This window comes from Populus euphratica, unplaced genomic scaffold (genome assembly GCF_000495115.2).
Source record: "Populus euphratica unplaced genomic scaffold, PopEup_1.0 scaffold135.1, whole genome shotgun sequence".
Taxonomy (NCBI): Eukaryota; Viridiplantae; Streptophyta; class Magnoliopsida; order Malpighiales; family Salicaceae; genus Populus; species Populus euphratica.
Genome location: NW_011499965.1, coordinates 680,774 through 693,310, shown reverse-complemented (window position 1 = coordinate 693,310; position 12,537 = coordinate 680,774). Strand labels below are relative to the sequence as shown.

The 12,537-nt window shown below is 34.6% G+C and overlaps 2 protein-coding genes and 1 long non-coding RNA gene across 3 annotated transcripts; 1 reads left to right on the top strand and 2 right to left on the bottom strand.

The window, feature by feature from the left end:
* The first annotated feature begins 438 nt into the window (after positions 1 to 438).
* On the top strand, positions 439 to 5,691 carry LOC105138938 (uncharacterized). Its single transcript, XM_011045185.1, has 7 exons — positions 439 to 836; positions 1,338 to 1,390; positions 3,240 to 3,349; positions 3,467 to 3,634; positions 3,723 to 3,820; positions 4,818 to 4,944; positions 5,241 to 5,691. The coding sequence occupies exons 1-7, from the start codon at positions 663 to 665 to the stop codon at positions 5,333 to 5,335; spliced, it is 825 nt and encodes a 274-aa protein (XP_011043487.1). The 5' UTR covers positions 439 to 662; the 3' UTR covers positions 5,336 to 5,691.
* Positions 5,692 to 11,089: 5,398 nt separating this feature from the next.
* On the bottom strand, positions 11,090 to 11,658 carry LOC105138937 (uncharacterized). Its single transcript, XR_844888.1, has 2 exons — positions 11,460 to 11,658; positions 11,090 to 11,350 (listed from the first exon to the last, which is right to left on the bottom strand). It is a non-coding gene; the product is annotated as an uncharacterized LOC105138937 (long non-coding RNA).
* A 6-nt stretch (positions 11,659 to 11,664) lies between these two features.
* On the bottom strand, positions 11,665 to 12,537 carry LOC105138949 (uncharacterized). The gene is made up of 3 exons (XM_011045199.1): positions 12,217 to 12,537; positions 11,858 to 12,112; positions 11,665 to 11,670 (listed from the first exon to the last, which is right to left on the bottom strand). The coding sequence occupies exons 1-3, from the start codon at positions 12,535 to 12,537 to the stop codon at positions 11,665 to 11,667; spliced, it is 582 nt and encodes a 193-aa protein (XP_011043501.1).

Here is a 12,537-nt window from a genome sequence, read left to right as displayed (position 1 = left end):
TTTTATTTTCAGTTATTTTTTATAATTTTTTTAATTTACTAACATATAATTTTTAATTTATTTGATTATATATATATATATATATTAATTTTTACTGAAAACCCGCATTAACTATAAAAACGTGTTGAAAAATACTGTATGTATACTTTTTTTATTTAAAAAAAGAATATCAAACGCTTGCATTCGGCAAAGCGGAGGAAAACGCTGTCACGCAATCATCATAGGTGACAGCTAAGAAAAGCACTTGTACACAACAATAATAGTAACAGAAAACAGCCAGTCCTTATTATTTATACCGCAAAACAAATATAATCGAGAAATAAAAACATTGATTAATCCGCCATCATAGCCGACGTGACCTGCCCCCTCCGCCATCCAGTCCATTTTTCATTGGAGTGTGAGTGTGTCCGTTTCTGTAAATAAATAAATAAATTAATTAACTTTACAAAAACCAAATAAATAAATAAAATATTATTGCTAACAACTAGTAGCAGTAGTGGTTACTCGTTTTTGAATTCAAAACAAAAGACAGAGTCCTCTTTCCTCTCTTTTCTGCAGCAAAAAAAAATCAAAAAAATCCAGAGACTATAGAATATATGTTTTTATTTTGATCTGTCGATAGATAAAGAAGAAACAGGCAAGTCTTTTTCTTTCTATTTTTTATGATGGGGGATGAGAAATCGGCGATCGTCATGGCCAGTAGAGACAGAGATCGAGAGCTTCTAATACCCGTCGCTGACTCCCCCGACCTTGACATCGCTTCCAAACCTTCGTCCTCCTCCTCCTCCTCCTCCTCGTCGTCGTCGTCGTCGTCGTCGCATCACTCAGGACGCGAGGTTTAACTAATCTCCTTTCTCCTTTTGCCTTTCTAGGGCTCTCTCTTTTTCTTTTTCTTATTTAGAAAAATAACGATTGTAATTGAAACTCCAATTCTGCTAATTATTAGTTTAGTTTAAGCTTAATAATTCAATTTAATGCTTCATTTTCCAGCTAGATTTGATTAAATTGTTGAGGAATTAAGTTTTGGCACTGAATTTGATTCAAAAGGATATGCTGATTTGGTCATGATTATGATTAATTAAGAAAATTAAAAGAATTATGGTTTTGATTTTTCACTGTTGTATTTGTTTGAATTCTACAAAGATTTTGGTTTTTTTTTTTTGGGTTAGGAAATGCTTGGGGTTGCTATGAAATTGCCACGTTCCAAAGTAAAGCGATTTATTATATAGTTTTGCATATTTGAGGGTTATTTCATGTCTCTCACATGCCCTTTTATGATGTTTTTTCTTTAAAGAACTTTTTATCTAACATTGTCTCTATGTCTTTTTTCTGTGTAGAAGTTTTGCAAGTTCGTTAGGAGCTGGGCTTCAAAAAAATTCATGACAGGATGGTGATACTCTTTTTTTCCATCTCCTTTATTTCCTTGATTTCATGATTAAATGCTGCATCTTTCCACAATCGTGTGTGTTTATGAACAAGGATCCGTCCAGGATGTTTCTTATGATGGCTCCGATTTGAAATATGGCTTGTATATGTAATCAGTTAATCATTTGAAAGGACTTAATTGATTTTAATTTATGTTTTCAACTCTCCTTCAGTCCTTGTTTGTTTTGGTATAAGAGCTTTTCTTACCTCTTCATACGGTATTCATTTTTTTTCCTCTTCCAAGTTTTTTTCTCCCTCCTGAATATGTGTACCTGGGTCATGGTTTACTGCCTGCTAGAATAAATTTAAATAGCTGAAGAGTTTTCTAGGAGCATCCAGCAATCTTTGAAACAAACAAGTATCTACACTTGGGTGAGTGATGAGGTGGTTAGCAGGTGGTGTAGTTCATAGTTTGATCGTGTGAAGTTTGGTGTGAGAGAGAATCCATGTCTGTAAAAGGATCCCGATGGTCTGTCCTTTACTGAGTAATGAGGAAGTATTTATGGTGAGAGTGAGGCAGCTTCCAGCCTTCCACCAATAAGACAGGTCAGGGCTTGAATAGAATTATGTGATAAGCGGCATTGACTTAGAAAAAGAATTATGACCTCTGTAAATAAGCTCATTATGTGCAGCTTCTTTTGATTTTGATGCATCTTTATCTAAGCCCACAACCAATTCTCCTAGAAATTCCTGTGGACTCGGAACTAGAAGTCATGATAGGCAGAGAGATATTCAGGAATAATATGCTAGTTCTTACATGTGTTGACATTTTTTTGTGAAAAATAAGAAATGCAAGATGGTCTTCACCACACCCTTAGGAAGACTTTTATCTGTTTAACTGTGAATTTTTGTCTGATCTTTGTTGGATTAAACTATGAATTTTGCAACTTTTGTAGACCTTTCATCTATATCCCTGCTATCCAGTTAGGTCATGTCAATATGTAGTTTGGAAGGAACCCTATTGAATGAGTTGGTTGAACTCTTTGAGATCGCCCTATGGTGTCTCTCTGTTATGGATTTCTTTTCTGATGATGGGGGTTGTGGACACTTATACATTCCTGTATCTCATTCTGAAAAGGAGGCAAATGTGTGGCTGACTACTATACAAGTTGTACATAAGCAACTTGTGTGTGCTTTGTTCTATCATGTGTGATTTTGTCCTTTGGCTGTTTAGAGATAGCCTAGTTACTCCTGTTGATTTAACTTTTTGAAACAAGTCAGATGCAACTGAAGTTTGTGGTGATTTGCTTTCGAAATTTTGTTTTGATATCAATTTGTGTTGTTTTTTGGGCAGTTGCTAGAACTTGCCAGGCACTACAGATGCCACTCACCATTAAAGATTTTGTGGAAGTAGAAATTTTGCAAGATAATTGCTGTTTTCCCTGTTTTGCTGGGTGCACAAGGATTGTGCTTTTTACCTTGTAAACTGATTGGATGTCCACTCTTCATTAAGGACTGTATGCTTTTTACCACACCAATGCCACTCACCATTAAAGTTCATAAATTTTGCAAGATGCTTTCATATTAAGCTGCTCTTCCTGTGTTGTGAGGGAAACCAGTGGCCTCTTTTATGTGTTTGGACATAATGTACGAAAGAACGGATATCTTGGACTGCAGTTGTACTGGATGAACCAACTTCATTGATTTGTAATTTTATAAGATTTCATGTCTGTTTAGTGTATTTCTTTTGCATGCTCTTGAACAATACATCCAAGCAAAAATATGTGTGTTTGATGATTTTTGAATTTATGTTTTGTTTTTCATATTTGTGCTCAATCTGTTATAGATGCTGCTCACACTTAGCTGTTTTGCAGTGTCATCCTGTTTCCCATTGCAATCACCTTCTACATAACATGGTGGTTTATTCACTTTGTGGATGGATTCTTCTCTCCGATTTATACCCAACTTGGAATTGATATCTTTGGTAAGCAAGTTTATGTTTAGCACCATAAGCCTTTTCCTCTCTGAGGTTAAATCAATATTATAAAGCAGTTCATATTCTTACTGATCATTTGGCTTGCCTTCTTTTGTTCTTTGTTAGGTCTTGGATTTATAACCTCCCTAACATTCATTTTCTTGGTTGGGGTATTCATGTCATCTTGGTTGGGAGCATCCGTACTGAGCCTAGGAGAGTGGTTTATCAAAAGGATGCCATTTGTTCGCCATATTTATAATGCTTCCAAGCAAATTAGTGCTGCCATATCCCCGGGTCTGTGTTCAGTTTAATCCTCATGTTTTCACTGGATGAGTATAAGCAGCTGCCATGCCATTTACATCATGTTTCTTTTGTGTTTCAGACCAAAACACTCAGGCTTTCAAGGAAGTGGCCATCATAAGACATCCACGTATTGGCGAGTATGCTTTTGGGTTCATTACTTCGACTGTGACCCTCCAGGTGCGATATTCACTTTAGGATTGTGCGAATGGCATGCCTTTTGTCTGATCAGACCTATTAACTACGAGTCCCAGATTCTGATTAGGGATGCAAAAATTTACAATTTTGATCACAATAGTCCAATTCGTGAATTAAGATATGCAATTTTGGTCACAATACTCCAATTCATGAATTAAGATATGGCAAAGGCGGACTTCTTGCATGGAGACTGGAGAGTAATAGATATCCCTAACTGCTGAGAAACACTTGTGCATGCATGTCTTTGGTGCAATAATACTACCTTGGAAACTTGAAAATCATTAGCAATCACCCTACTATTAACTATGAGTCTTGGATTCTGATCTGGGATGCAAAGATATACAATTTTGGTCACAATACTCCAATTCATGAGTTGAGATATGGTGAAAGTGAACTTCTTGCTTGGAGAGTAATAGATGTCCCTAACTTTGTTGAGAAACATATGTGCATGCATGTCTTTGGTGCTGTAACGCAAGCGATCACCCCTCCCACCCACACCTGCACACGCACATGCACTCAAAATTCTAAAGACTTTCAGGCCAACTCTGAGAAACATGTGACAACTGCAAACTTCAGTGACCTCAACACATACCTTTTCTGTCATTGATTAGTTGTTGCTGTCTAACCCAAACTATTTTTTTATTTTGTAATGATTTGGATTTTCTTCCTTTGCTGTCCCGTGTTAGAAGACACAATTAATCTCTAAAAGATACGTGAATTTGGAATTTCTCAAATTTTGGGGCTGTTCTACAACAAATCCTAATTGATTATTAGATGCTAGAATATTGCAATTTGGGATATTGAGGGTCTGATCTTCATTTGTAACCTATATATCATATCCATATCTGAAATCAGGGGTGTTATCCCTATTTAAAAAGATTTGAGTTAATATCATGATACTGGTAAATGATAAATGCTCAGCATAGCATCAAATAGCATTTGCATTCAAATTCTTATATTTTCTAAGTTTGAAATGCAGAACTACTCTGGAGAAGAAGAGTTATGCTGTGTCTATGTTCCCACAAATCATCTGTACATTGGTGATATATTCCTGGTCTCTACCAAAGATGTTATCAGACCCAATCTCTCTGTCCGAGAAGGAATCGGTAGGGGGCTCAACTAGCTTGACTTTAGTTTATCAAATATTTTCTTTTTGGTGGGCAAGAAGACATCTTTCCTAGCTGTGTCTTTATTCAGGGTACTAGAAATACAATATTGCTTGTTATCTCATGGAACAGACATTTTAGGCTCAAGAGTTTATTCACTCTTAAGATACGGGGTCCTTTGTGAAAGATGGGTGTCCAGCATGTTTTTTAATTCACCTGCCAGAAAATGAGAATAGAAAGGGAATCTATTCCCCCGCCCCATTCCTCATTTCTTCTGATTTATTTTTCAATTGCAGAAATTGTTGTCTCCGGGGGGATGTCTATGCCCCAGGTCCTTTCAACACTCGATTCAAGCATTTCAGTGGATAGAAGTAGATCTGAAAGAAGCTGAGGTTGAAGAAAGTAGTTGTAGATGGATTGCTTATTACTTCTATTGGTTTCAAAATGAGTCATCAGAGCGGCCACCCAATCAGCTTTGTGCTGATAGTGCTGGATTTGAGGTCAGATCAATTTTTTCCGTAGTTGTCAGATGCTGGTTGGTGGCTTTTGTAGCGTATTTTTTTATATCGTTTAGAATGTACATTAAGTGCTGGTAATAGTGTGGATTATACTGGCAGATAGGCGTTGGTGGCTTCGAGTTCTCTTTTTTCCACGTAATAGAATGGTTTTGGCTAATCCGTGCTGGAGCATGTACTTCATGGTCTATGTTTTAACAGTTTAGAGTTTCAGAGGTAATATTTGAGGTTCCATGGTGTTTTAGCTTTAGCATGCATCTGTCAATGTTCAACGTGAAGTTGTCTTCAAGCCACGATTTTACAATATAAAAGAACTAACGGTACGGCTTCTGGCATATAGTTTGAAAATCACTTATAAAAAATGGGTTGAAACTCAAAAAAAAAAAAAAAAACCCGCCGTAAACCATGAGGTCAAGAGTTCTATTATTCATTCTACACTTTCTAGCTGTTGTGGAAGAGATTCGTTGAATGTTCTGAGGTTAAGAGTCAGCTTGGTTGAAATGGAGTCGTGAGTATGCCAAGGGAAGTAAGAATAAACTAGATCATTGGCTTATACTACAATACTATACTACAATACGTATTATTCTTTTGATATAAAAAGAAATATTTTTTTTATATAGAAAAAGGCATTCAAGCATTACTAATGTTTTTTAGTAAAAAACAATTAAATTGTAAAAAATTAAATTATGTGGCAATTGACTTAATACAATTTAAATGAATAACATAGTTTGACTTATAAAAATTTAAAATGATTTTTTTTTAAGATATTAAGATGATAATATATTAAAATAATTTAAATCAATATATATTAATTTATCAAATTTATTTTCTGAAATCATGAGAGTGGAATTCTTCCAATTCAATAATAGATCCGTTATGAAGGGCAAACTCTCTTCTTCATTTTTCTTTGTTTTTCTTCTTTATTTCATTGCGTTGTTAAAAGAAATTCAATTATATAGTTTGAGAAAATAAATCTCAACCCTTTTTTTGTATAAGTTCTAGAAATTCATTTTTTCTAGTTTTTTTTTTTGGAGATTTTAAGGACTTATATTGATTTCGATATTGCTACATGTGATAACCTAGTATTTTCTGAGTTGATAATATATCAAAGTTAATAATAAATTATTAAGAATTAAATTAATTATGTAAGTATTATTCTAAATACAAACTCTTCCACATGGATTAATACAAATCACTTTTGTGACACCAAATATTTCGACTAACTTAATATCTATTAAAATACCTATAGAAATATTTTCATAACATAAAGCTCATTCTTGTTTGATCTCTCATTTTGGCACCTCTCCTCAACCCTAATCACGTTATTGCTCTGTTATTTGGCGGGAAAGAACAAGTAGATCAGTGATAGGACCTGGACAGGGTTTGGAGCAAGCACCATTGGATTTGAGCATGGAGGATAACTCAATTGAGAAGTTGAAGAAGGAACACTGTATTAGGAGCTCATGAACACCTGCAAACAAGTTTTTTTAGGGTTTTAAGGACCTGATGATGATCCACGGACGCGCACACATATTTCATATTCTCACATCACCTACACTCATCATCTTCTCTAATGTATTTTTCTTCGTACAACACACAACAATCTTTAGAACTATATATTTCTCATACAGCTTAACTAACCCAAGCATCATGCGGTCCTCAAAGCTCCATACATGACTTATTTTATAGGTGTTTTGTGAGCTCCAAGTGCAATGTTTCTTCTTAACTTCTGAACTCAGTTATTTGTTGTAAAAAGCCCCGAATCCAATACTCCAAACCTTGTTTGTCCTCCTAACAAAAGATAGTTTTAACCTAATCTGATTAGTGTAGTTTAATTGATGAAATTTAAGTTTTATTTTTCAGAAATTATTAATTTAAATTTTATAAATTTTAAAATTATTAAAAATTTATATAATTATTAAATTTAATACTCATAAAATTAATCTAAATAAGCGTAAACATAAGCTAATCCAAACATTTAAATTAATATATATATTCCTTAGTTTATTCCATAATACCATTAACTAATTGCACTTTTTTTTCTTCGTTGCTGTTGCTGTTCTACTATCTTGTCATTAAAAGACAATTTTAAGCGATTGATTTGTACCATCAAATTAAATAATTAATAATTCTTGTAGTTCATTGGAAATAATTAATTAACTTTTGTGGTATAAAAAATAATGAAATTGTTATTTGAACAATTTAGGTGTGTTTGGTATTGAGATTGTTATTGTGGTTGTGGTTTTAAAAAAACTATTTTAAAAAAAGTACTTTTAATTGAGGTTGGTTTGGAAAAATATGTGTTTGGTTAAAACTGTGGTTGAAATTGAGGTTGAATAAAAAGCAGTTTAAAGTGTTTGGTAACCGTTTATGCGGTGCAAACTGTGTTTCCAAAAAATATTAAAATGTTTTTTCAGAATAAAATTTTTTAATTTCATTTTTCTACGTGCCCAGATAGTTTTCGTGTGTCGGTCGCAACAATAATTTTTTACAACGTGAAAAAAAATATTATATTACTGCTTCGTTAATGAAAAGCTCTATAATCCCATACAAGCATTAAGTACTGCTATTACATCATTAATCAAACAAGACGTTATATAAATTCTGCTTTATTGTTCCATCAAACTATCTGCAATCCCATCACGTACGAAATTCATCCTACTTTGCCTACTGTTTCCAATGCTTTCAGAGCGTGCCACAACATTTGGTAAAATATCATCAGGTATATAACTGGGATTGCGATCAAATTCCGCAGCATCATCATGCAATCTTTTTCTAATGTAATTATATAGTGTCATTGATGCAACTACAAATTCAACTTGCATTTTGTATGGATAAGCATATATGTTTTGTAAAATCCTCCACCTTTGTTTCCATACTCCAAAAGATCGTTCTATGACATTACGTAGCGATGAATGTGCACGATTAAAAACTTCTTGCCGATTTCTAGGTTTTCCACGACGCCTAAAATCTTGTAAGTGATATCTCTCACCTTTATACAGACCTAAATAACCATACTCATTTAGATATCCAACATCAATCAAATAGTATTTACCTGTAATTAAAAACAACATCAAAATTTGTCATGTAATTAGTAAATAAAAAACAAATTTTATACCTAACAACATAACAAGTTATGTTGTATACCTACCTTCTGGTGGCATAGGGAATTTTATATTTATATTCTCAATAGCCTCATAAAAAATACGTGTATCGTGGGCACTACCTTCCCATCCTGCCCACATAAACATGAATCGCATGTCAAAATTACAAGTCGTCATTATGTTTTGAGTCGAAACACATTTTCTTTCGATAAATGGAATTTGATTTTCGGTTGATATACAAGCCCGCACATGTGTTCCATCAATTGCACCAATACAATTCTGTCTATAAAAAAAAAAAAAAACCATTGACAATATGATATTGTTACTTACTAACATGTATAAATCAATTTTTGAATTGAATACTAACAATAAAAACACAAATATTTTTCATACCTTGAAATGCGACGTATATTTAGGATTTATTGCAATTTCTCGTTGCACCTCCCTATTTGAAGCTCCTAGTGCTATTGTATATAGAAATATTGCAACTTTTTCAATCACACTCATCCTTCTCGAAGGCTTCAACCCATACGTTGTTTCTAAATCACTGCACAGGCTCATCAAAGTTGATGTGTCCATTCTAAACATGTTGACACATCGTTGCCAATGTCCTCATAAAACTTCAGTTAACCAACGCATGCCTGTATTGTATGAAACCATGCATGGTTCTTTATGTATATGATTAACATAATACATGTTTAGTGCCCCAGCTGTGCACACAACTAACTTTTTCCTATCAAATTCTCGCCTCCAAAACAATTCTTCATCATCATCACTATCATCATTGTCGTCAACGTTGTTGCCGTCAGTGTCATTATTGTCGGTGTCGTCGTCATCATTTGCGCCATCATCACCATCCCTCCCGAGCCACCGTTGTTATCATCACCACAATAATTAACGTGATCAACAACACGATCCATTAAGTTATCATAATCATCATCAAGAGCTTCATTGAATATTGCATTTAAACGTGTTTCTTCCATATGTATAATCCTAGATAAATAAACATTTGAATCATGTTAAATAATTTTTTTTTCTCAAATAAAACACAATGTCTAATGTGATACCTGCATGATTAATTTTATATCAAATAACTATTATATTATACTACTTCACACTAAACAAAAATATTGAAACAAATTGTTGTATGAAAGTTATATATTCATTGTCCACTGTTCATATTTAACGTGAACAGTGGAGACTGACAATGGTGAGCAGCAGACGAATGAAGGAGAAGGCGAAGGACAAAGGAGGTTACCCTTGGTAGCGCAAGGTGTGTTCGGTTGTGGGAACGGCGGGGAACGATGGTGGACTTCAGTGATGGTGTTCCTCTGTTCCTGCTCTTCTCACTTTCCAGTATAGTTTGTTTGCTTCTCTCCCAATGATGGTGCTGCTGCAGTTGACACCAATGACGCCAAATGGTTGCTATGGTGGAGACGATGATGAAGGTTTGCAGTGGTGGTGTGGTTTTTATCCCGCGGTGGCCCTATGTTTTTCAGCTAAAGCTGCTCTGCTTCCTTCTCACTCCATCTGCAATGTTTTTCCCATGCAGTAGTCGCTTTTATCCTCGATGTTGGTGGTTGTGATGGTGAAGACGATGAGGGCAGACGATTGCATAGCAACGGCGAGGCAGGTTGGTTATGGTGGCCCTGTTTTTTTTTCTGAATCTGCTCTGCTTCTTTCTCACTACCTTTGCTGCGGTTTTTCCTTGCTGCACTCACTTCTCCCTGCTGTTAGTGGTGCTGTTGTTGGCGATGATGAGGGCAAACAATTACTCTGGTGGCGACGAGGAATGTTGGTGGTGGTTGCCCTCTGTTTATCCCGTGGTTGGCTTTTCTATCCGCTGATTTTGTTCCCCTGCATTTCTATATTCGCTGGTTGCCCTCTGTTTTCTCTTCTTTTAATTAAGCATTTCTATATCTGCATTTCTATGAGGTTGCTTCTTCTTTTCCCAAATTATTTTGTTCCAGCATTGTCACACAAGCTCGATATTCAACAGCCCGTGTTAATTACCTTTTCTTTTCTGTAACTGAAGTGCAAAGTGAGGAGCAGTTTATCGCAGTGTACCATAGCTTGTTTTTGCATGTGAATTATATTTTGAATCTTGTATTTGTTTGTATATCTACTTTTTTTTCTTCTGTAACCAAAGTGAAAGGTCAGGAGCAGTTTATCGTAGTGTACCACTTAGCTTGTTTTTGCATGTGAATTGTATTTTGAATCCTTGTATTTTTTTATTTCAAAATTTTTAATACATTTTACATTTTGTATATTTTTTCCCCTTACCGTTAATACACATCACGTGTATTTAGAAATACAAATTAATAGGTTACCAAGCTTCTAGACTACAATTTATATTTCTAACCCAAACTAAAACCAAGAAAAGGTTGATTTATCTTTTAAAATGGATGTATAATTGGCTTTTCCAAGCAGTATAATTTATAATTAAGCAATTTTAATGTCGATAATTTAACAACCATTTGTTTGCATTTTCTACCGGTTGCATTTAAGCATGCATATTTTGTAAACTATAAAAGCATTGTCCACATCATATTACATTACAAATACATAGAAACTTTCAGGATTGCAATTCATAATACGTAGCGCGTATCGAATAACACTACAACTTTTTGATATTTTAATATATAATTTGTTTGCATGAAAATAACAAATATTAATGCCCATAACCGAAAAATAAAACTTGCACACAACCTCTTCATGTCAGATGAGAATTGTTAAAATTAGAAATAAGGTCCCGAACAATTCTGGCCGATTATCATCTTCAGATCTCTAAAAAAATACATAATTATCAAGACATTTTAAAATATGTTAGATAACAATTTAGATAATAATATTATCAATAAATTTATAAAAGCATGCATTCGGGATCAATAAATACCTCCCCGTCTATGGTACCTCACGCCGTGTAAACATTTTCTGCAACCATTTCATCTTGTTTTCAAGACTACCCATACTAAACCACATTTCTCTATTCCTTCTCATACCCAAGAACTCAGTAGCATACGCATGAAAATCATCACCAATATGAACTCCTTCTATTGAGTGCAGCTCAGTCATAACCTCAAGAATACTACACCATTTTCTTATCTCTACATATAGATGTGGAATCACTATTTTTTGACATACTATCAACCATATTATCAAACCGTGATAGTAGCTGCATCCCAATTCCAGAACTTCTTTTCTTTTTCCCTGATTGAACGTCAAGACGTTGTCTTTCTTTTCTATTTTCACTGTTGCATGTGTTGCTACTCTTGACATATTAACCCATCTAACCATGTTGCACACATCATCGGTGAAATTTAGAATTCTATCCTCTTCTGAATCACCGCTTCCTTCTTCCAAATCAGGTTGTTCATCATTGACATTTGGATCCTCAGCAACACCAACATTATCATCACGATGAATTCCAGCCGATGGTGCCCATGCATACTGTCCAGTAGCAATAATATTGGTGAACATTCTGTCGAACTTCAACCGTAAAGATAGTTCGATACCAGCTTGCCTAAATTTTTTTGCACCTCTTATTTCCTACACAGAACATTTAGAATTATTTAATGCAGCTTGCCTAAATATTTTGGTAATTACTAAACTGAGATTTAACATAATTAAAAATTAAGGAGCAACAAAATAACCTGAATATTTGTTTTCCACCACACATCACTTGTAGAAATTGTCCCTAATTCTGCACTCCAGCCCACACCAGTTTCTGAAATGAGTTTCGTCCATATCCTCCAATCCTTTTTGCAGCCATCCCATTTGTTCTTCAATTGTGTCTTTGTGAATGCGTGATCAGTTATTTCTTTGAAAGATGTTTGCAAATATTTCCAATCGGCCTTGTCGAAATGAGTATTCGGTCTCATTCCCATGTCAATGGCTTTGATGCAAAGGTCACAAAAGACATGCAACATTTCTTTATTCCAGACAGCTTTATCAATAGTTTCTGGATTATCCAT

What these genes read in the sequence shown, in the direction of transcription:
- LOC105138949 (XM_011045199.1), bottom strand. Translation starts at nt 12,537, where the DNA reads ATGGATAATCCAGAAACTATTGATAAAGCTGTCTGGAATAAAGAAATG. An exon ending in GGTGGAAAACAAATATTCAG is followed by an intron (nt 12,113 to 12,216) that starts GTTATTTTGTTG and finishes TGTTCTGTGTAG; the next exon opens with GAAATAAGAGGTGCAAAAAA.
- LOC105138938 (XM_011045185.1), top strand. Translation starts at nt 663, where the DNA reads ATGATGGGGGATGAGAAATCGGCGATCGTCATGGCCAGTAGAGACAGA. An exon ending in TAGTGCTGCCATATCCCCGG is followed by an intron (nt 3,635 to 3,722) that starts GTCTGTGTTCAG and finishes TTTGTGTTTCAG; the next exon opens with ACCAAAACACTCAGGCTTTC. An exon ending in CTTCGACTGTGACCCTCCAG is followed by an intron (nt 3,821 to 4,817) that starts GTGCGATATTCA and finishes TTTGAAATGCAG; the next exon opens with AACTACTCTGGAGAAGAAGA.